This window comes from Phoca vitulina, unplaced genomic scaffold (genome assembly GCF_004348235.1).
Source record: "Phoca vitulina isolate PV1807 unplaced genomic scaffold, GSC_HSeal_1.0 scaffold5, whole genome shotgun sequence".
In the NCBI taxonomy this organism is placed as follows: Eukaryota; Metazoa; Chordata; class Mammalia; order Carnivora; family Phocidae; genus Phoca; species Phoca vitulina.
This window is the reverse complement of record NW_022589708.1, coordinates 65,371,292-65,395,367: the sequence shown is the minus strand read 5'-3', so window position 1 is coordinate 65,395,367 and position 24,076 is coordinate 65,371,292. Positions and strand designations below refer to the sequence as shown.

The 24,076-nt window shown below is 41.5% G+C and overlaps 1 protein-coding gene across 7 annotated transcripts in view; it reads right to left on the bottom strand.

Annotated features, from left to right (window-relative positions):
- DCLK1 (doublecortin like kinase 1) overlaps positions 1-6,727 on the bottom strand; it is a 344,058-nt gene extending 337,331 nt beyond the window's left edge. For 2 of the 7 annotated variants that reach the window (XR_004299246.1, XR_004299247.1), the window contains exons 1-2: positions 6,371-6,726; positions 1,317-1,711 (exon numbers count right to left, since the gene is read on the bottom strand). Coding sequence is in view for 5 of the 7 variants with exons in the window: in XM_032403191.1 (XP_032259082.1) it covers positions 1,317-1,692 (376 nt within the window). In the remaining 2 variants the exon portion in view is untranslated. Of the gene's footprint in view, positions 1-1,316; positions 1,712-6,370 lie in introns of all 7 variants that reach the window. The other 5 variants (XM_032403188.1, XM_032403190.1, XM_032403191.1 and 2 more) reach the window with 4 other exon arrangements.
- Positions 6,728-24,076: the final 17,349 nt, after the last annotated feature.

Genomic DNA, 24,076 nt, shown 5'->3' with positions numbered 1-24,076 from the left:
AGTCCCGTCATACTGTGACCGGACTGGCATCCCTGCCAAGGGATAAAGGGAAGGAAAATGGGAGAAAGAGACAGACTCGCTCAGCCCTGAATCACGTACAGATCCTGGTTCCACAGGAGGACAAGAGGGCTCGCCTGTGTGTGGTCAGGGCTGAGGAACCCCAAACTCTGCAGGCCCCTGAAAGGGATGCTTCCTGCTACCTGCACGAGAGAGGGAGGACATGACGTGCATGGCATTCCTCCAGGATCCAGGAAGACAACAGGCCCAGGCAAATGTATCTGGAGTGAGTAGGAACTCAGGGTGAAGTCAAGCACTTCCCAAACTCTGAACTTCCCTTTCCATGCTCCTCTGTGCTGAGTGCTGCTTCGTTGTGACCCGAACACCTCAGACTTAGGAACTCCTACTGTCCAAAGAGGATCAGCCATCCTCATTTGCACCTTAGCATGAATTTAACCCATTATCTCTCTCCACGTCCTTTTACTTTGCTTATGATTTCTAAGGTGATTAGAGGCTTTCTGTGCTGTTCAAATGGGGTTGGTACTGAAGCGAGTCTACCTACTTTGCTGGCACAAGATACCAGGTCTCACGTGAGGACTCAAACAGTCCTCTTTCCACATGAAATGTCTACAACAGATAATGACTTTTAACCTAAATTCGACTTTGGAAAACAATACACTGAACAGACTAATGCCTTTATAGCTTCAAATACCAGAGAAAGACAACAATCCTTTAAACGTAAAAGGAAGCACCATATGGGAAAGAAATGCCAGAAAACCTAATTGCTAGTCCAGTATGAACACGACCTCACCACGTAACCACAGATACGGCACTCGAAGTTTCTGGGCCCCAGTTTCTGGTGACAGAATTAATGGGTTCAATACCTATGTAAGGTTCCTTTCCACTCAAAAATCTCACAATCCATTGGTTATTTTCAGTTCAAGTAATTTCAGACATCATGACAGCAAAAGTTCATTTGCATCCAGAAATGAATATGAACAATGTGATTAAAGATATAAAAAGGGACTTTTAAAATGTAGCATGAGAATGACAAAAGGAACAGAAAATGCTGGAGAATTAAGACACTTTTCCCTTCAGTCCATTATTATAAGATGCCTGACCTAATACCATTAGTGGGTTGTTTTTTTTTCTTTTTACACCACAGTACAGCAAAGTGAACTCCCAAATGTGTGAACAATAAGGATCACAGGCTTGGGCTGAATGCTACCTCTTAGAGATCAATCAAGTGCAGGTGCCCAGAACAACGTGGAAACATGAGAGAACGCATCCTCTAGGGTCACTTGGGAGTGAGCGCTCACCTTCCACCAGCTGGTCCAGGCTGGAAATCTTCTTGAGCCCATCAATGGTGTAGATTGTTCTCACTCCCTGGGGCAAATTCACGTTATCCGACAGAGTTCGGGTCAAGTCAGCCAGCAGGGCCTCAAAAGATCGGAAGCGGTCTGGGGAGATGGCATACACAATCCCTTTGAAGTATCTGTCTCCATTTCGATAGAAACGAACTTTCTTGGCCTTCTTCTCTGAGCTGAGGGTCTGCAGCGTGCGGGTTCGGTAGAAGCTGCAGTGGGCGCTGTGCGTTGGGCTGGGCAGCCCGTTCACCCGCGACCCTCTGCTGTATCTCTGAGCCTTATCCCGCTCATCAAAGTGTTCCAGCTCCATGTCTCTGCCGAAGGACATGACGGAGTTAAAGTGGAACCTGGGAGGCACAGAAGGAAAAGAAAAAAAAACAAACAGAGACACATACTGATGTTATTTTAAGACCACGGTTTGAAAGGCTCAGCGCAAGAGCAGCTGGTGGAACTACTGCTGTAATTGATGATATATTTAATATGAGTTATCGAGTTGGAAGAGAAGGAAGACAAGGAAGAAGCAGAAGAGGCAGCCCCTGTGGAAAGAGCTTATCAATCAACCCTGGTTTAGTTAGAAACAGCTCCTATGGCGTGACCACCTCCCCCTTTCAGGCTTTGAACAGCTGTTATTTCCAAGTCACAACAAACCATTCAGAGTAGTAGTATCCCTATCTACAGATGAAGAAAACGAGGCACAGAAAATTTCTCCGAAATGCTCGAACCAAGTCCTCCCACCCAGGTTTGCTTGACTCCAAAGCCCAGACCTCCCTACAGGGTGATCACTCTGGTGGCAGATGGAAGATAAGCTTGCATATTACCATAGGGCTGATGATAAGAAGTGGTGCTGGGCCGGGAACCAAAAGGAGGGGGTCAGCATTTAACAGGTTATAAATAAGTTCACGAAGTTTTGTGCTCCCTCTGGCCAGATAGAGAGCAAACTGAATCAATCCCCAGCTTCTACCAGCTTAAGAATGTCCAACATATTCACATATTCCATAGCAGCTTTTTAAAAAGTGATTTCACCATAACTCATTTGCTTACATTTCGTGCTTCGGATAAGTTGGGTTAAAAAAAGCAGAAAAAGTTTGTGGAGGAAGAGGAAAAAGAACAGAAGGGATAAAAGTTACTTTTGGGAGGGCTCTGCCTTTCTTTCCACTCTGTTTTCGTGGTTGAGGGAATTGAGGCTTAGAGATGTTGATCAAGTACTTCTCAAGATTGGTACAGGATCAAGTTTGGATCAACATCTTTAAAGCCTTGCTTCCTCAACTACACATAGGAATGCCAATCATACCTACCTCATAATTAATATTAAGTATGAATACATGAAGCACTTGGGAGGCTGTCTAGCATGTGATAAGTATTAATGTTTTTTATTAATAAAATCTGCTTTTCTGTTCTTAACTCTGTCACAGAAAGAACTAGTAGGAATAGAATCCCCCCCTTCTGGTAAGGAAAGCTCCTTGGGAGTCTGCCTGATTTTCCTCTCATGACCTTCTGAAAGATATGCTTGCACCCCCATGGTCCCCATTTTACTTTCTATGGAGCACCGTCACCAGCAAGCTGCCTGTGAGATCAATTCATCCTTGCTAAGGGGTTAGGTGATAAAGGCTTGTGATGTTGACCCTTGCAGGGGATCAGGATTTTAAAGGTCAATCTAGAAAACATTCAAAGGAAAGAAGTTTCGATGACAAAATTTCAGGCATGTTGAAATACAATAATATAGGGAAATGGAAAATCTGGGGCAAGAACCTTACGAGTGCTCCCCAAATCCCACCACATAGATGATGTTGCCTGTCTGAAGGTCAGTCCAAACTAACCAAAAGTACTGCCAAGCCTCCCCGACCTTTCCTTGACCCTGAGTAGACAACCTCTGATCCATTCAGAGTAGCTCAAAATTCATGTTTAAAAGCATTGCTAGAGATTGTGGACTCCTGAAATGAAGTGGAAAAAGCTAGGGTTTATTGAATGTCTATGATGTGCCTGACACTACTATTCAGCAATCAATTGCATAATATGCTAAAAATTCCCTTCTAAACCTCACAGCAATCCAATGAGGTCGGTAATATTATTATGACTGAAGGCAAGTACGGGATAGATCCAGGGTCCCAGAGTCATAATTGAGGGAGTTGGGATTTGAACCTAGGTTTACTCAGACTGACTCTGAAGCTGGTGCTCCCTCCTTTCTGCCCCATGCGCTGTGTCTTAGAGGCCAGGCCCCCTGAGAGCCTCCCTAGAGGGTCACCTATAAAAATAGGGGTTTTTAAAGCCCTCACTCTTAACTAGGTCTGTGACCTTGGGGAGGCCACTTAACTGAGGAAAGTCCTCTGCAGGCAGAGGGGGCAGTGGTCACCAGGCCGCTAATGTCGTCACCTGCTCATCATTCTACTGCTGACCCGGAGGGGTCGGGGGGGCAGAGTGGGACTCAAACCTGGACCGATCATTAGTTCAGTGTATTTTTTTCCTCCAAACATGAAAACTACCTCATGTCTCTTAATAACTCATAATAGCCTAAATTTGTATTTTCCAGAAAAAGTGATACCATACATAGGTATATATGAACCAGTTTCATTGATTTTGAAGTTGGATAACTTCAAAACAGTGATCCAGTTCTTGAGGCAGCTATTAACTAACAGAACCAATATTAACTAAGTAACAGAACCAACCATTGCCCATGGTATCATTGCTCCTACTTTTTTTTAATCTCCTCTCAAAATGAGCTCTTTTGTATTCCAAAAGGGGTGTGTGGTCGGTGACGGGGGGAGTACTCATACCACCTCACTAAGCTCTTCAAACTTCGCTTATTATAAAGGCCAGGTTGGCTTTTGAAGCTTCTGTTTTATTTTTAAAGGCAGTAATCCATCTTCCAACCCGAGGGGTTTCCTCCCAAATCTATATGAACCAAGAGACAACAAGCAGGACCACAGCAAAGGATGACACAATTGTGTCACCAGAGAGTGCTGATGTAGTCTGAAGGGGATTTTACCGATCTACAATTTGCAAAAGCCAAATAATTTAGCAACTGTTGGAATTCCCTAGAGGAATCAGGCTTTTAGAACCAAGAGTTCTACACCAAATGAAAAAAAAAAGTCAATTTTAAAATAGACAAAAGTTGATTTTGTTTTATTTGTGTATTTCTTCACACTTGATCGTGTATGTTCAACCAGGACAAGCACATCTCTGACTTCCCTTCTGAGCCTGCCCAAAAGGAAGCAATGATGTTGGTGATGAAGAAAAACCACACTCAAAGTGGAATCATTTTCAAGGCTACAGCTACCACTAAATGAATGTCAAAAACCACACTACACACCCTAATGTTCCCATAATTATGTGCAACATCAAAATAGGTGTTCCTTCTCTTGCCTGGGCTGGCTCAGCTCTGCAGTTGGCTTACTTATATAGCTGAACCACGAGCTCCTGGAGATTCCCTGGGCTTCCACAGGTTCTTGCTTCCTGCCCAGGAAACCACTAAGGCACAGAGACACACATTCACAGCCCATCGATGGCCAGGGCCCTGGGCACACATGTGTCACAGTACCAAGAAGGTAACCGCACGGCCGGAGCCACAGAGATCACAGACACTGGGAGGGGAAGAAGGGGGTCTGGCTCTTATCAGAGATTTTCCTATAAACACCTCCATGCCAAGAATCCTCAATTGTCTTCTGTGGGATTTCTCACCATTTTGAGGAACGTCTGTGTTCATCATTCTCTAGATAAGGATATGAGTTCCTGCTTCAGAGATTTCCACAAACACACACACACACCCCAAGAAATAATTCATCATAAAGATTACCACATCGAAACAGATGCTGGACCTGGAAGTCCCAAGGGATATTTTGCCAGTGGGATTAAGATGCAGGTGGATGGGCAGGGGTGGAATAAGAGGCGCGCGCACACACACACACACACACACATACACACACACACACACCCCTTCAGAGGGCATGCACCACCTCGGACACAGATATCACAGGATGTGTGCCAATCTTTTATAAGGTTCCTACATATAACCCCTCTTAAAATCCCTTCTGACCACCTTCATGTGACATTTCATACTTTAAAGCTTGTCCTACTTTCCTTTCCAGTGGAAAGGCGATATATTTAGGAACATTCATAAAGCGTATTCACGGAACACCCTGCAGTGTGGCCGCTAAACGCGTGTGCACCATAATCTAGACACACACTCACAGGTGCGGAGAGAGGGAGCCGGTTTGAATGAAACCTTTCATTTGCTCCATCTCTTACAAGCGTTGCCTTTCCAAATCCAGCAGTGATTCCGCGCAAACCTGGTTTTCAAAAGCAGCCTCTTTTGTGGGGCAATGCAGGGCTGTGCGTGCGCTCCCACTAGGAGGAAAATGCCATTTCCTCTCCGCATGCTTTTAGCACTGCAGGTACTAATTTGTACTTGAGGCAGCCTCGCTGTCCCTGAAGGAACTTGAGACCCTGCAAATGTACTTGCAACACCCACACTGCAGCCACCCACCACGCACAGATCGCCCCATCTTCAAGCACACCACCCTCCCGGGCACACAGGAAAGCACACACACAATAAGAGGCCTGGCCCGGCCACTCCTTCTAGGCGAAGACTTGGTCCTCGCTCCGCGGCCAGTTCTGACAATGACAAACACCTCGCCCAGCTCCTCCGCCCAGGCTCTCCATCTCCACTAACAGCGTGGCGAAAAGCCTGGCGGGGAGGGTGGGGGGCGCGCGCCCTACTCCCCGTTTCAAGCCCGGTGGCACCAGACAAAAGAGGCAGGTGCCAGCAGCCCCGGGGCCGCCCGTACACACTGGCCACGGCAGGGCAGCGCCTTTCGAGGAACGGCGGGCTGGGCGGCGGCGGCGGGCCGAGGGGGGCGCCCGCCCTGCCCTCCACGCCCCGGGCTACCTCGGCGCCCCGCGGCTGCGGGAGGAGCGGGCGCTGCGAGCCCCCAGCGGAGGCCCCCCGCCACCCCCACCCTTCGGCCGGCCCTGCCCGCAGCTCCCTTCCCCAGCGAAGGCAAAGCACGCACCGGTCCGCGGAGAGACGCCGCCCGGGGTCTTTGTGGCCGCGCTCGGGGCCGCCTCCTGGTGCTGTCCTCACCCGGCGGGGCGCGGCCGGGGCTGCGGGGCTGCGGGGCTGCGGAGCTGCGGGGCTGCGGGGCTGCGGGGCGGCGGCGGGGCCGGGGCTGGGCTGCAGCAGCTGCTGGAGCGCGGGCGTCTGGGCTGCAGCCGCTAGTGCAGGGATGTGCCTCTGCCGGTTCTCATTGAAATGCGGCGCTTCGCACAGCCTCACTCCAGCTTTCTCCGGAGGAGGGCGGCGGCGGCGGGCGCGCTCCCTTCTCTTGTGGCTCTCTCTCTCTCTCACACGCCCTCCCCGCTCCCTCCTTCTCCCACTCCGCGTGCGCGCTCCGGCGCCCCCGCCCTTCTTGGCAGGGCGCACCCACCACGGCTGCGCCCGGGGTCCTCCTCCTCCCCGCGCCCTCCCCGACCGCAGCGACCTGCGTGCGGCTGGCCTGAACAAGCCCCCCAACCTCCCCATTCCTCAGGAGTGGTCGTCTGCAGATAGGGCAAGATCGGCTGGGGGCCTGCGGACAGAGGAAGAGAACGTGGACGGGGCCAGGTCTGAGCCAGGAAAAGTGCGAGATGGCGCAGCGGTGAGTCCCCCTCCCTCAGGGGAGACAAGGGAAACAATTACGTCCTCCTCCCCTGCACAGCCCCCTCCCCCCCCCACACACACACTCACACTTTATGTGACTTCATGATTTAACACTTTCCCAGGATTATGGAAGCCAACGTAATGCACTCTCATCACTCTTGTCCAAGATGCATCCATGCAGTTCCTCCAGGGAGGACCAACCCCGGACCCTCACAATCTACACACGCCAGTGTCACCCTCAGTCCCCTTATTGGGAAGGACCAGCTGTGTTCATTGACCCCATCAGTCATCTCCATTTGACCCCAGGACTTGAGTCACCCTTAAAATAGTGACCTCTGTTTAGAGCCGAATATGCTACAATAGACGCTTGATAACTTAGAGGCCAGTTTTCACTACTGGAGAACTCGTGGTTGCCGGGGCTGGCGGTCAGCGCTGGAAAGCCCCATGAGCTCATCACAAGCCTTCCCTCCTGGGGCAGGAATGTTATCAGAATCCAGGCTGTTGACAGCTTCCTCCAGTCTTTGCACAAACGCCCAGGGAGTGAGAGCAGGTCGCTGACTTCCATGAAACCTTAGCCTGGTTCACTAGGCAGCCTAAATTTTTGTCCAGTTAATCTCCTTCAGTCATGCCGCTTGCGACATGTGTCTGTCCCACATATGCATACATATACAAAGACACATAGGTATTTTTCTGTCTTCCCGAGCTTGAACCTTTTTGTGGAAAATCAAAATTTTATTTTTCTCTTGCCCATTGAGCCCAGTTACATACTTGACCACTCATTATTAATAAGAGCTAATCTGAAATACTTTCAAAGTATATGTAAATACTAAATAATCACCATTTGTTATAAAATGCCACTCAAATGAGATGCATGTTGCATATTCAACAAGTTGCTGCAATATTTATCTTTGAACTATTTAATAACCCAGGGATGAGAGTACATGAACTCATCAAATGGACTAAATGCGAAGTACTGAGCCTACCCCATTCAAATTCTAATACAAAATGAGGGCCAAGGGGTAAGCGCAGAGAAAGGAGCCAAGTGTATTTTCTTGAGAACAGAAATCAGAACTTCTATTTATCTTGCAAGTGACAAATGCCAAGTAATTTCTGCCAAAATGCTAAACCAAGAAATAAATTCCGTTTCCTAACCCCTATGAATATTCTATCAGGGTCATTTCTTAAGCACTTCAAGTAATTCAACCATATCTTACCACCTTCCTAGCTGACCTACCTGGGACATGTAGATAATGTGTTTAAAAAACAAACAAACAAAAACCCACCTTTGAGTTTGACTCTCTCAGATTGCTCTCACTAGATGTAGTTGGGCATCATTAACTCTTTCAGGGAACCAAGGGCACTGAGAATTGATGAGCACACTCAGTAGTCCCCACTGGCTCATTTCGTCAGAACAGCAAGCAGGTGCTAAGTGGCACCCAGTGACCAGACCGAAGTAAGTACAGAAGTGCCTAAATTACTTCTAGGAAGTTCAATGAAATTTAACCAGAAAACTCCTAATTCAAGTAATTTTCAAAAACTGATGTTACTTCCTTTATATGACCAGGGTATCGATCAAAGAAGTGACTGGAATTAATGTGTCCTTCCCTCATGAAAATCTGAAGTTAATGGAGATCTCTCTCCAACTCCCCAAAGCTAATGCTATTTAAGCCGTGCACCCCGATTGCTGCTCCAGGCGGCCACAGTTCTGCACCCCGCAAGACTGACAACAGTGTGGTCCCAGCTCTGTCAGTGACTCCTATTAGCTGAGTGCTTGCTTTTATGCTGTGCGGGGGCATCTATACATTTTCTTATTTCACACTTGTAAGAACCATTCAAGGTAGGCATCATTAACCTTACCTTATGGATGAAGGAATTTAGGCATAGGCAAGTTACGTCATTTGCCAATAGGCAGCTAATAAATGTCAAGCCCAACTCCATTTTAAAATCCCTGTTTTAAAATTCAAGTCAGTTTTCCAATTGCTATGGCCATATGCTTGGAAAGCAATACCAAATTCTAGTCTGAAGTCTCTTTTGGAAAATGCAGTCTTTTAATCAATGAATTTATTATTTCATAACAGAGAGAGAGAACAACTCTTTGCTGTTGTGAACACTGCTTCCTTTAGAGATGAGTATCATCAAATGTATCTATCCTGAGCTAAACTTTAATGAGAATATTTGCATGTCACCCTCTGACACAGGCTGATGGACAATTTTAGCTACATGTGTTTGCTTTTTTTTTTTCCCCCTGAAAGTAAGTTTTCAGGTCCAAACCAAGGAAGAGAAAGAGAACTAAAGAAAAATAATTTTTAGTTGACCATGTATCTCTTTTCAGGTACATTTTATTGGCTTCTTCATAGAAAATAAGCTCCATCATGTAGATTCAAAGAGAATAACAGAAAATGGGATATTAGCAGGAAGAGATGCACTTTCTGTTTTTCTCTCTAGAAGGGGAATTTACTGTGTCTCATTCATAATCTCCCTGCAGTCCTCTCTGGGGCCAAGGGATACAGTGCTCCTGGGTTGGGGTACCCAAACATATTTATCGACCACCACAGTTGTGAAAAACAGCTTTATAGAATATGATCATCATTCTAATTTTCCTTGTATTTCGTCCTGTGTATGATAAAGGTTCTTTATGGTATTTCCCACATCTTCTCTTAATTCCCCCTAATTTCAGAGCACTTACTTCTTCTGCCTTCTACTGGGAAGACAGAAACGCAGTGCTGAGGGACCTTGACAGCATCCTGTCCAGTTTTTCCCCCATGCATGAATTCCTTCTATAACAGGGGTCTTTCCGCCCCCTCTCTGTTGCTTCTAATGGTGGCCCATGTGACAAAAATAAGGACAAATAAGATTATCCTCTAAGAGTGAGTCTCGATCAGGGAATTCCAGACACAATGGACGAGATCTCTATAAATAATTATTTAACTGGCCATGTATCTCTGGCTTGGCACTCCAAATATCCTGAGGGGCCGAACTACACAAAGGAGGAAGGGACTCTCCCACCTTGAGATGCCCTCCCTGAGCCCACAAGAGAGCTTCCCAAACTCAAGTTTGCGCTTTCCTGTGTAATTCCTAACGTGTCATTTCCTTTAGCAGAGGGGAGCTCAGCACAGCCCACTTCCCTGCTGGGCATCCTCACATTAAATTGAGAGACACTTCCCTGGAATTTCCCTGGTGGCCCCAGGTCTTTTCTTTCCATCTATGACAATCCAGTGGTCCTGCCTTTTATTTGACAGCCCTATTACATTCTACCAAATTCTACTCTCCCTCAACATCTGCTTCTCAGAACTGGACGTGGCCCCCGCAAGGGTGGTCCGACTGGGGAAGTTCCGTGACTGCCATCCTTCTCCACACATTGCTTCTATTAAAGGAGCCTAACATCAAATCAGCATCTCTGGCAGGCAGGCCACATGACTGACTCATGCGGTCAGTTAAAATCTCCACGCATTTCATATGTTTTGCTCTTAAGGTCTTTATCCTGTATTTGTTCAGTCGGATGTGGGGCACCGAAGTCCAATGTTCTGTATTTTTCCTTATTAAATTTGATCCACCTTTCTAACCTGTTGAGTGAGATCTTTTTGGACACATTATGTCACTTGCTGCAGCCTTTTTTGTCGGTGTTGTTAACGCTACACCAACATCCTCATCTCAGTTGTTGATAAAAGCTTTCAACAGGAACACGGTCACAGCAGGTTCTGTCAGCTCAGGATGCCCAAGATCTCTCTCCAGGTTGACCATTGATGGCAAATGACTCTCTCAATGTACTTGGTAATTACAGAGGCTAAACCCTCCTACAGCAAATAAATGTCTAGAAATCCGGTGATAGCTAAAATCTGTGTTTTTACATCTAGGCTTGTATCCTGGACTTCCACACCATTTTATCATTCATTCATCCATCCATTCATCCAATAAGTAATTGTCCAGTGTCTCCAATGTGCCAGGCACTGTGCTCGGGGGCAGGAATGCAGTCATGAGGTAGAATCACAAGTATTCGTTGCCCATGGCATTGACAGCCTGTAGGGAGACCGATGTTAAACATACTTACACAAATAATTATTTAATTTCAAAACGGCTAAGTACTGGGAAAGAAAAGAACAAAGAGCTTCAGAGAACGCTTCCCGGAGGAAGTAACATTTAAGCAGAGACCTGAAGCTAGCCAGGCAACAGAGTGGAAGAGTATGATTCCAAGCAGAAAAAATAGCCCTGTGAAGACTGAGTGGGAAGTAGCTTGTTCTAGGAGCAGGAGGTGGGCGGAGTGGCTGCAGAAGGCTGGAGGGAGGAGGGCTGTGAAGGCGGGCAGGTGCCAGTGATTCAGGGTCCAGGGTCCGTGAGCCATATTAAGGAATGTGGAGCCTGTCCTAAGAGAAAAGGGAAATCACTGAAGGGTTTGAAACAGAAAACGGGCCAGATCAGAGTTGCATGTTTCAAAGCTCCTCTTGCTTCCCTGGCTGCTATGGGAGCATATTGGAGAAGCACAGGGGAATAAGAACAATTTCACTTTCAAGGTCTCACTAGGAGAGGGAGGCAGGAAAGAACAGTGGGTGGGAGTGAAACTTCCGGCTGTTACGTATTTACTATGTTTCTCTTGTGATGTGAATCTCAGCTTATTAAGGTATCTAAATCCATGGATTTTTTTAAATCCATGGATTAAATACAGCATCTCCAAGTGAAAAACATTTAAAAGTATAGGTTGTTTTTGATACAGTCATTTCAGAAAAATAATTTTTAAATGTATATTTGTACATTCTATCACTGCTCCAAGGCATGGAGGAGTTCCCCCAGCAAAGGAAAATTTTACTTAAGGATCCTAAAATTAACCTCAAAATAGTCACCTTTGCTAAAATGCATTTGAATAGAATTTTATTTTGCCACATTCTTCCAGAAGTTTCTTCCAGAAGTAGACGATTCGCTTTTTATAAGCATTAAGGCACATTTACATTAAAATATACCAGTCTGCTGATTCTCATTCCCTGAGATCTCTCACTGATTCTATAGGACATTCATAAGTATGTACTTAAGAAATCACAATAGTTATGTAAGTACTCTGGGAATGTAGGAGAACTACAGAACCAGAAACACCTAGGACTTTTTAGACCTGAGCTCAGACAACAGTGATTGTCCTTTTATCAAATATGCGTGTGGACTGAATAACTTCATCCATGAAATCAAAGAATCTTTGGCAACTTTTGAATGTATCCCACGTTGTGTTTTATTTTGTTTTGTTTTGTTTTATATTTGTGGAAGTGGATTCTGAAAGGTATCTTCCAAACAAAGAGAAATTTACTAAATTTCTGCTGTTGATAATCTTCTAGGTGAAAAAAAAAATCAAAGTTATATATATATATATATATATATGTATGTATATGTGTGTGTGTGTATATATATATTCCTCTAAACTTTTTCATATAATACAAAAAAAGAGTCTTAAATAGAAAAAAAACCTGGTATGTTAATAATATATAACGTATGTGACACTAAACACCACCCTATCCTTCTTGGTTCTAATAAAACATGAGGCCAAATGAGTGAATACATTGTTTTTTAAAAAATCAGTAAGCATGATTCAAGTAACAAATACGCAGAAGGGAAAGGAAGCGGAACTGGCTTTACCCTAAGCACACCGGGTTTCAGTGTTCACAGCCTCCCGAGGCAGGAGGCAAAGCCTAGAACACACTCAATAGGAGACACTAAAAAGGAAACCCTGTTCATAAAGTTGTGACTGGAAAGGGCTGCACTCTCAGCAAAAGATTCCCTGTCTCAGAATTTGGTATTAGGTAGAAAAGAAGAATACTCCCTAAGAATTTAGGTACACAGGCTGGGATTCATGGAGGTTAGCTGTCTAAGTTTCTACAGTCCTGGTGGCTTGAAAAACCTTCAAGTACTCAACTTGGTTTAAATGGTCTCCAAGCACTTAGGAGAAGAAAACGAAATCCTCATTGAAGAAACCCATCTACAGTCTAGGCCTCAAAAAATTACTAATAAACTTCCAAAATACATAGTCTTTTGGTTTAAAAAAAATCATAAAATATATCAGTAAAGAAGGCGTTGTGGGTGCTATGAGTTAGAAAATAAAATAGCAGAAAATAAAATCAGAATCAAAATGATTTCAGTTAGTGGTATTATCAAGCATGGGATAGAAAATATAAATATGGACATAATATGCTTAAAGAAATAAAAGAGAGGATACGAAGTGTAAACCAAGAGCAAGGGATGATGAAAAAGCCTAAGTATCTTTGAAAAAAAAGTATCCAAAAGAATTTGTAAAAATTAAAAATAAAATAACAAATTAAAATCTGAGCAATGGCTCTATCAGCAGATTTGTACAGTTGAGAAAAGATTTAGCAAACCAGAAATTAGATCCAAAGAATTATGCATAATGCAACACAGAGGAATGAAGACATAGAAGATGTTAAATAATAGTTAAGAGTCATAAATGCTAATTTAGTAAAAATTTCAAAAAATACATCTAAGTAGAGTTCCTGAAAGAGAGAAAGAGAGAATGGGACAGGGAATATTTGAAGAAGCTTCTTTCTTCACTAGAATAGCTTATGTTTATGGTTTGTAACTATAGTTTATAGTGAAACTATAGAGCACAAAAACTGAGAAAATAAGATTAATTACATTGACCCTGGCTCGTCACGGATTCCCTATTTCCAAATTTATCTATGTGCTAAAATTTATTTGTAACCCCAAAATCAATACTTGCAGCCCTTGCATGGTTATTCATGGACATGCACAGACTGGCAAAATACTAGACTTTCCCAACACATGTTCCCAGCTGAGGTCCGGCTGGGAGGCCTCGTCTTATTTCAGCTCTCATAGGGCAAACTTGTGTCTTTTTCACAGTCTATTGAGTGCCTCATCTTCCCCATTTTTGTGCTTTTTTTTGGTGATTTTGCAATTGAAAATGCCTCCCAAGCTTGGTGCTGAAGTGCTATCTTACGGTTCCTAAGTGCAAGAAGGTTGTGATGGGCCTAACAGATAAGCTTCCTTCAGTCATGGGTTATCGTGCTGCTGGCTTGTGAGTTCAATGTTAATGAATCAACAATATGTATGAAACACATATAAAACAAGATTATATATTGATCACTGATGAAAATGTGACCAGAAGCTCACAGAAACCTAACCCTAGGGCGCCTGGGTGGCTCAGTCGTTAAGCGTCTGCCTTCGGCTCAGGTCATGATCCCAGGGTCCTGGGATCTAGCCCCGCATCGGGCTCCCTGCTCAGCGGGGAGCCTGCTTCTCCCTCTCCCACTCCCCCTGCTTGTGTTCCCTCTCTCACTGTGTCTCTCTCTGTCAAATAAAAAAAAAAAAAAAAAAAAAAGAAACCTAACCCTATATTCCCTCTAGGAACAATAGTTCAGTATTGGCTAATTCAGTGTTTACAGCAACTTCATAGAACAAAACTACTGCAAATAATATGGGCAACTTTGTCCAAAAGGGAATGAAATGGAAGCCAGAGAACAGAGGAATGACATCTTCAAGGTGCCAAGACCAGGTAATTATCAATTATAATTACAAACCAAAGAAAATCATCTTCAAGAATAAGAGTGGTATAGGAGTGCCTGGTGGCTCAGTCAGTTAAGTGTCTATCTTACGCTCAAGTCATGATCCCGGGGTCCTGGGATCAAGCCCCATGTCAGGCTCTCTGCTCAGTGGGGTGCCTGCTTCTCCCTCTGCCCCTCCCCACCCCCACTCATGCTCTCTCTCTCAAATAAATAAATAAAATATATATTTTAAAAAAGAATAAGAGTGGTATAAAGATATTTTTCAGAGAAAGTAAAACTGAAAATGTTTACCACCTATAAATCTCACTTAAATTCTAAAAAAAAAAATGTATTTCTAGAATAAAAGAATTCATTCAGGTGGTAAAAGAAATGAATGGCAAAGAAATGATAACAGTAAATGTATAAAAATAATAATGTGGAGTTACAAAAAGATGGAACTAGAATTCAATGTTTGGGAGAGATGGTTAGAATTTTAAATGTTTTGAGTTTCAAAGGAGAACTAAAATGCTGATTAAATTTATGTATTAACAGATTAAATTTGAATGCATACATATCTATAAGAATCACAAAAAATAGATTAGGATGTGTAATTTCCAAAATAATAATGTTATTAATTATTAATAATCTTACTCCAAAATAATTCTATTATTTTTTCTAATTAATGTAAAATAAGATGTGGAAGGAGAATTTTAAAAAAACAGAACAGCAGAAGAAATAGAAAGCATATAAGATGCTGGAATTAACCAGCTAGTAATGACAAAAATACAACTGCACTGAAAACTCCAATTAGCAGGCCAAGTTTCTAGACTTGATTTTTTAAATCCAGATATATATGTTGATAAGAGACACATCTAAACTATAATGACACAATAAAATTTTAAATATAAGGATAGAGGAGTGCCTGGGTGGCTCAGTTGTTAAGCATCTGCTTTCGGCTCAGGTCATGATCCCGGGGTCCTGGGACTGAGCCCCGCATCGGGCTCCCTGCTCTGCGGGAAGCCTGCTTCTCCCTCTCCCGCTCCCCCTGCTTGTGTTCCCTCTCTCACTGTGTCTCTCTCTGTCAAATAAATAAAATCTTTAAAAATAAATAAATAAGTATAAGGATAGAAAAATTATACCACACAAAGAGTAACAAAGTTGAGACAAGTATATTAAGGTAAAAATTTCTAGTGATAAGGAGGTCTTACATAGTGATAAAAGATTTAATTGATCAAGAACATACAATGGTCATGAGTAGGTATACACAAAATAACATGACCTCATTAATATAAGGAAAACATTGACAGCATTATAATAAGAAAATGGAAAAAATTTCAAGAAGTTTTCAAGTATTGATATCATACAGTCAACATATTCTCTCCTACAATGCAATTAAGAAGGAAATTAATAATTAAAGGAAAATAGATTTAAAAATCCATACATTTAAAAAATTTCAAATACACTTTTAATAATGCATTGCTTAAAAAAGAAATTATAATGGATTTTGAGAAATACTTCAGAAAACCAATGAACTAAGCATCTAATTTCAGAAGTTATAAAGAAAACAGCAGAATAAAACCAACATAAGTGTTTCTTTTAAAAATAAATATAAGAACTTCTGGTAGGAAAATTCTAAGATGACTCTCAAGATTTCTGTCCTTGTATACACACCCAATCTAATCCCCTGTTGTTGCATGTGGGTGGGCATTACCTAACTGGGTGAACCCTTTTAAAAGAGGATCTAGAGGTCAGAGACGGAAGTCAAAGAGATTCAAAACTTCAGCAGGGATTCTCCTGCTGGTTTGAAACAAAGCACATAGCCACGCTGTGAACAGCCCCACATGGCAAAGAACTGTGTTTGGTTGCTAGAAGCTGAGAATGGTCTCAGTCACCAGCTAGCAAGAAAATGGGGGCACCACAGTCATGTAACCACAAATTCTGTTAAAACCAGTGAGCTTGGAAGAGAATCCCAGGCCTCAGATGAGAATCAGAGACCTAGCCAACATCTTGATTTCAGCCCAGGAGCAGAGTGGGGTCTCTGAGCAGAGGATCCAGCTAACTCATGTCCAGACTTAGGATAATAAATGGGTGTTACTCAGGTTGCTAAGTTTGCGGTCATTTGTCACACAGCAATAGAAAACTGATACAGAGCTGACTTAATGTTACAGAAAACAAAGATACAATACAGAGAATCACCAAAGACAAAAGTTGGTTCCTTAAAAATACTAATAAAATAGTCAACCTTTGGCAATATCAAGTAACAATAAAATAAGGAAGGTGAAAATTCATAGTAATAGGAATTAAAAAATGGACATAACTTCAGATGCTGCAGGTATTTAAAAGATAATGAGAGGATATTAAAACAACTTGACACCAATACACTTTAAAGCTTAGATGAAATCAATTCTTAGAAAATACAATTTACCAAATCTAGAAAAAATAGCAATTAGTGTTTTCATTTTTTTGGGTAAATACCCAGTATAGTAGAATTACTGGATCATACGGTATTTCTGTTTTTGGAGGAACCTCTGTACTGTTACCCACAGTGGCTGCACCAATTTACATTCCCACCCACAGTGCACGAGAGTTCTTTTTTCTCCATATCCTTGTGTACACTTGTTATTTCTTATCCTTTTGATTCTAGCCATTCTGACAGGTGTTAGGTGATATCTCATTGTGGTTTTGATTTACATTTCCCTGATGATCAGTGATACTGAGCATCTCTTCATGCATCTGCTGGCCATCTGTATATCTTCTTTGGAAAAATTCAGGTCTTCTGCCCATTTTTTTAATTGTAGTTTGTTTTTTGGGTGTTGAGTTGTGTAAGTTCTTTATGTATTTTGGATATTAACCCCTTACTGGATATATAACTTGCAACGCTTTGTGACAACATACATGGACCTATAGGGCATTATGCTAAGTGAAATAAGTCAGACTGAGGAGGACAAATACCATATAATTTCACTCATATGTGGAATCTAAAAAACAAATGAATAAACAAACAAACTAAAACCAAAATCAGATCTATAAACACAGAGAACAAACTGATGGTTGCCAGAGGGAAGTGTGGCGGGGAAATGAGCAAAATGGGTGAAGGGGAGTGGGAGATACAGGCTTCCAGCTATGGAATGAATTAAGTCATGGGAATAAAAGGCACAGCATAGGGAATCTAGTCAATGATACTGTAATAGTGCTGTACAGTGACAGATGGTAGTTACACTTGTGGGGAGCACAGCATGATGTATAGAGATGCTGAGTCACTATGTTGTACACCTGAAACTAATGTGATATCATGTGTCAACTATATTCAAATAAAAAAATTTTTTAAAAAAGAATATCTTCTATTTCCACTTCACCTCCCAATTATGGAACATATCATATAAAAGTAAATGTCATGTTTCCCCTGCTTTTTTCTCATATCAATACAATTGTGCACGTATTATCAGGAAGGCATAATTCGCCAAAAGAGTGAACTATATTGGTTCCAAATTTATCTACTTATGTGTTAAATTCTATATTTACAACAAGTATCAGGACCCATCTCAGGAGTTCACCTTTTAAGTGTGAATCATTGGTTTAAGAGTTTGAAATTAACAAAAACATTGAAATTTAGTGATAGAAGTAAGAGTTACTAGAGTTACTAGAAAAAATTAGATCTAACCTTCTAAATTTATTGTATCATAACTTCAGATCAACATTATGTTACTATATTATTACATAATGAAAAAGAAAGAGAATGAACATTTGCTGAGGGTCTACTGAATGGCAGCCACTTTGTGTGCATTCCCTCGTTTAATCCTCCCATCAGTTGTCTGACATAGGATTTCAGCTCCATTTTTATTTAAGAACATTATGTTCACTGACAGGTAAAGTAACTTTCCAAAAGTTCTCATAATTATAAGGTTGGAGAATAAAGATTTGGGGGCAAATCTGTCTCAAAATTCAGAACTCCTTCTACTATACCATTAAGCCTAGAAAGTGCCTAGAAGGCAAATGCATTTCAGGGACGATGAATAAAAAGCAAGGAGGTGGGGAAAATAAAAAAGAAATGTACTGAGGGTAGAGTAACATAATGTAACTCACAGTTGGAACAAAACTAATATAAGTAAACACATCAAGAGAATTTGTCCTACAATGATTATTGTATTTGTAAAAAAATTACCAAAACCCAGAAATCAGGTTCTTTTTTATTTTCTTTTTTCCTAATGTTAGCTATTGTTCAAATTATATGATTCATCACACTGGTCAAAAGTGGATCTAAGAATTCCAAATGCTATATTTGGAACTTACATACAGCCTTTATACCACTCTACGATAAGCTACATAAACTGCAATAGTCTGATTCTGGTGATTAGCAAAGGGGAGGTGGGTGGGGGAGAGATGAAAAAGATGAAGGGGATTAAGAATACACTTATTGGGGTGAGCACTGAGTAATAATGTATAGGACTGTTGAATCATTATATTGTACATCTGAAATCAATATAATACTGTATGTTAATTATACTTAAAATAAAAAAATAAGCCATTAAAAACTGTGAAAACTAAAAATATAATACCTCTAGAAGAAAACATAGGAGAAATCTCTGTGACCTTGGGACAGGGAAATCTGTCTTAGATACAATGCCAAAAGCATAATCTATTAAAAAAAAAGATAAAATATATTTTATCAAAATTAAAGATACTAAGAGAAATGGAACAAATTCTTAAGATATTAAAAGAATGAAAAGATAAAGTCATTGATTTGAGAAAATATTTGCATATCATATTTCTGATGAAGGACTTGAATGCAGAATATGCAAACAACCCAGAAGTTCAATAAGAAGATAAACAACCTAATTAAAAAGTGGGGAAAAGATTTGAATGGACAAAAGGATATATACTGATGGCAAATAAGGTCAACATCATTAGTTGTGAAGTAAATGTAAACCAAGCCAACAAGATATCACTAAACATCCATTAGAATGGCTAAAAGACTGGACTTACCAGGTGTTGACAAGGATGTGGAAGGATTGGGACTCATTTACTACTGGGGGAAAGTAAAATGGCACAACCACCTCAGAAAACACTTTGGCCATTTCTTAAAAATGTGAACATATACCCCACCATATGATCCAGCCATTCTATTGCTAATTATTCCAAAGAAATGAAAGTATATTTCCAAAAAATACATGGTCAGGAATATTTGTAGCAGCTTTATTTGTAATAGTCCTAAACTGGAAGCAAGCCAAATGTCCATCAGTAAGTGAATGATCAATAAATTGTGGTACAACCATACAGTAGAATAGTACTTAGCCAAAAAAAGGAATGGAGGGGCACCTGGGTGGCTCAGTCATTAAGCATCTGCCTTCGGCTCAGGTCATGATCCCAGGGTCCTGGGATCGAGCCCCGCATTGGGCTCCCTGCTCATCAGGGCCTCTGCTTCTCTCTCTCCCACTCCTCCTGCTTGTGTTCCCTCTCTGTCAACTAATAAATAAAATTTTTTTAAAAAAGGAATAGAATACTGATACATAAAATACAGGTAAATCTCAAAATAATTATGCTGTGTAAAAAAAAAGCCAGATTAAAAAAAAAGAATAATTACTACAGAATCCATTCATATAAACTCTAAAAAATGCAACTATTCCTTAGTGATATTAAGCAGATCAATGGTTGCCTTGATATAGGATGAGGGGCAGGAAGGAGGAATCATCAAGGGGCAGGAGAAAACTTGTGGGCAGTGGGTATGTTTATTATTCTGATTGTGGGGATGGTTACACAGGTACAGATATTTGTCAAAGTTTATCAGATTGTGCACTTTAAATATGTACCTCAATTATACCTCAATAAATAAATATTTGTTGATACTTATATAAAAATTCAGCCAGCTGATTTCTCCTCCTCCGTGATCTATTGCTTCTCTTCCCATCACTCCACTGGGGATGAAAGCATTCATGAGTCTCTGCTTCTGGGAAGGACCCATCAATTTTTGGAAATAGTTCATTAAGGTTTCTTTGTACCTTCAATTCTCTGATTCTTCCTTTCTTTTCCTTTCCTTCCTTTCCCTTCCCTTTCCTTTTTCATTTCCTTTCCTTTTTCCTTTTCCTTCCTTCCTTCCTTCCTTCCTTCCTTCCTTCCTTCCTTCCTTCTTTTTTGGTAGCATATCCTCTTTTTCTTATTGTTAGGGTAGCATTGATGTTCTCTTGCAACTTTGTACATCCTATCCAAAAGCAATCCCCTATGTGCTAATTTTACTTTATCTGGGCCCTTAACAATATCTAAGAAAAGTGTCTGCTTTCTCAGCTTAAGCCTAAATGGGTATTTTTAATCCCTGTTGAAGATTTTCTGTTGAAAATTTATAATTCCAGATTGTAGAAATCTGTATAATCACTGCTACTGAATAAAGTGACAACTATTTCAGGAATTTCTGTATCATTTCCATATCCTAGTCCTGAACGAAGAACAGAGTCCTAAGACCACTGTAACTGCGAGATCAGAAAAACCTTAGGAGCTCATATTTGATACAGAAGTCTTACTAGAGACACAAGCCCCTTGGAGCCTCACCAGGCCCCAAGCCAACTCTGGAAGCTCTATATTCAAGTGAAAATGCTAGGGATTATCACAGGATTCAACCCCAGATTTTGGAGCTACTCATATGGAGCTGATTTCTGATGACCCAAAGGAGGTCCAGACTATGCTAACCCCTTCAGGAATGGTTTGGGATGGGTGACTTATAGGAAAGAATATCTAAGCCAGATAAAGGTGATTAAAAGGGGGAAGATTAAAAGGGGGAAGAGTTTTAAAGGGAAAACCAGACATTTGCACATTGCAGTCAAGTATCCCTCCCCAGACTAACTTTCTTTGGTTCCACACTACTACTCTCAGGATAGGGATGTGAATAATGACATGCAACAGTCCTCTTCAAGCATGGCCCTGGACTGCTGAGGATTGACCAGCTGTTATTGGTCCCCACAAGGTCAGGACAGAAACAGAGTAGCAGTTAGGAACCTTTATAGTCATTTGATATTGCCACGACATGCAAACATGCCATCAGTCATTCCTTTACCCAGTAATTTACTAAAGTATGGGTTGGCAACAGATTGGGAAATTTTAAAAACTGGTTTTCACAACAAATAGCTTGGGAAGCACTGAGAGCTTTATGGTTTCTCTCCTACACTATCCTTCTCAATCTTGAACTCTGTATTATAGCCATAATAATGCATATTCAGTTCCCCAACATGCCAAGCTTTTCCTTCTCTTCTCTTTTTTTTTTTTTTTTTTTTTTTTAGAGAGAGAGCGCACACAAGCAGTGTTCGGGGGTGCAGAGGGAGAGGGTGAGAGGGAGAATCTTAAGCAGGCTCCACCCTCAGCACAGAGCTCCACATGGGGCTTGAGCTCACAACCCTGAGATCATGACCTGAGCCGAAATCAAGAGTCAGAGGCTTAACCGACTGAGCCACCCAGGTGCCCCATGCCAAGCTTTTTCTTAACAATAATTTGTTTTCTATGCTTAAAACTTTCTCCTAATTCTCTTCACTTTCCATTTTCTATTTTTCTTTTTTCCTTCCTCCCCCCCATTTTATTTTCTTTCTCTCTCTCCTGCTCTCCCTTCCATTCTTTCTTCCTTCCTCCCTCCCTCCCTCCCTCCCTTCCTTCCTTCCTTCCTTCCTTCCTTTTCTTTCTTCTGCTTACTCATTCTCAAGTTCTCATCCTGGACGTTACTTCCACCAGGAAGACCTTCTGACCCAAGTCTAGGCTAGGTGGCCTCTGGGGTGCTACCATACCATGCACTCTACCCCATCACAATACTCACTACATTATTATTTACTTGCCTTCTTGCAAATCTGCTTGCTGTCTTCCCTGCCAATATTTGTGAAGTCAAAAACTATGTTGCTGTGTTTTCTCAGCACTTTGTCCCCAGAGGGGTTAGTGACTGCAACATAGTACGTGGTCAATAAGTGTCTGCTGAATAGTGAACGAATATATTTTCTCTTGCTATGTGTTAGTTCTCATATCCTTGAAGTCTTTACAGTGTGTCCTGTTAATCTTTTTTTTTTTTGCTTATAAGTTATGCATTTTCTTACTAAATAAGAATTAATGCTACAGCAACTTGACTTGGCCACTGGTGAAGAAGGGAACAGGAGAATGAGCGGAAAAGGCCAATCTCATCTTACAGGAGGGTACAAGTACAGAAAAAGTAGTTAAAAGTATTAAAAAAAAACAAAATTCATATCTATAAATACTTAGGTACAGTGTATTTTAAATATAAACACTATTTGGCACTGGACTCTCTCTTTATAAAATTGAGAGAGGAAAAAGCACAAGAAGAAAACACAGTGGAGGCTAAAAATATAATTTTTTTTCAAGTTTAGTAGAGAAACCCTTTGAGAAAAAGTTATAAAACTAAGGATCTTAAAATATTCTCCTGAAGCAAGAAACAAACTAATAAGAGTATAGAAAAACTTGCCTCAGTATTAAGACTTCCACCCTTAAAAGTCAACAGGAGGGGCGCCTGGGTGGCTCAGTCAGTTAAGCATCTGCCTTCGGCTCAGGTCATGGTCCCAGGGTCCTGGGATCGAGTCCTGCATCGGGCTCCCAGCTCGGCGGGGAGCCTGCTTCTCCCTCTCCCTCTGCCTGCTGCTCCCCCTGCTTTCAGATTTGAAATATTTCACTGATTTATTCTTTTATGCTGCATCCTCTCCATAAATAATTTAAGGCAGGTTAAAAAGATAAAATATAATAAGATTACAAAAGGTGGAGCTGGAAATTATATAAGAAAAATAAAGGTGGGCATATAAAAGAGAGTAGAATGAGGCTGAAACAAAAAAACTCATGACATATGCACTTGTTTCCCATTAAGATATAACTTACTGCCAAGCATTCCAAGCGTCATGTTTTTAAAATTAAAAACTAACACATTACTCAAAAGACATAAAATCGTTCTTAAAATAAAAGCCTGGCAGGAATTTTTCCTCCAGGGCTCTATAATAAAGACCCTGTGGGCTAAAACATTCTAAATCTCCCCAATAGATAGAGCAATAAATCGCACAAGATATTTTTTCCAGAATCTTTCAATACACTTGGGGTCCACACAGCAAGGACACTCTCTGAGCAGTTGTGCAGGGAACCAGCATAATGAGCAAGGTCTACACAGCCCAGAGGCCAGTCTGGCTTAAAGCAGAGGTGCTATAGCTACTCTCCTTGTAAACAGCATAGAGTTGGATTTTGCATTAGGAGCCTACTTGAAATTATTCTCTTTTAATGGATGAGTGAAAACCCACTCACATTTATTGATATGAGTGATTTGTGTAGTCTCAATCCTGTCAAATTATTTTATGTGTATTATGCTGCATTTACTTTGCTTTTATCTTTATTTGGTGTGTCTTCCTTGCTTCATTTGTTTTGGTGTTTAGGAAGATTTGCATTTTTGCTCTAGTGAGTGTTTTGTATTTTTATCATTTACCGTGCCATTAATTTTTCTTTTTTTTTTAGATTTTATTTTTTTATTATTTATTTGAGAAAGATAGAATGAGAGAGAGAGAGAGCATGAGAGGGGGGAGGGTCAGAGGGAGAAGCAGACTCCCCACTGAGCAGGGAGCCTGATGTAGGACTCG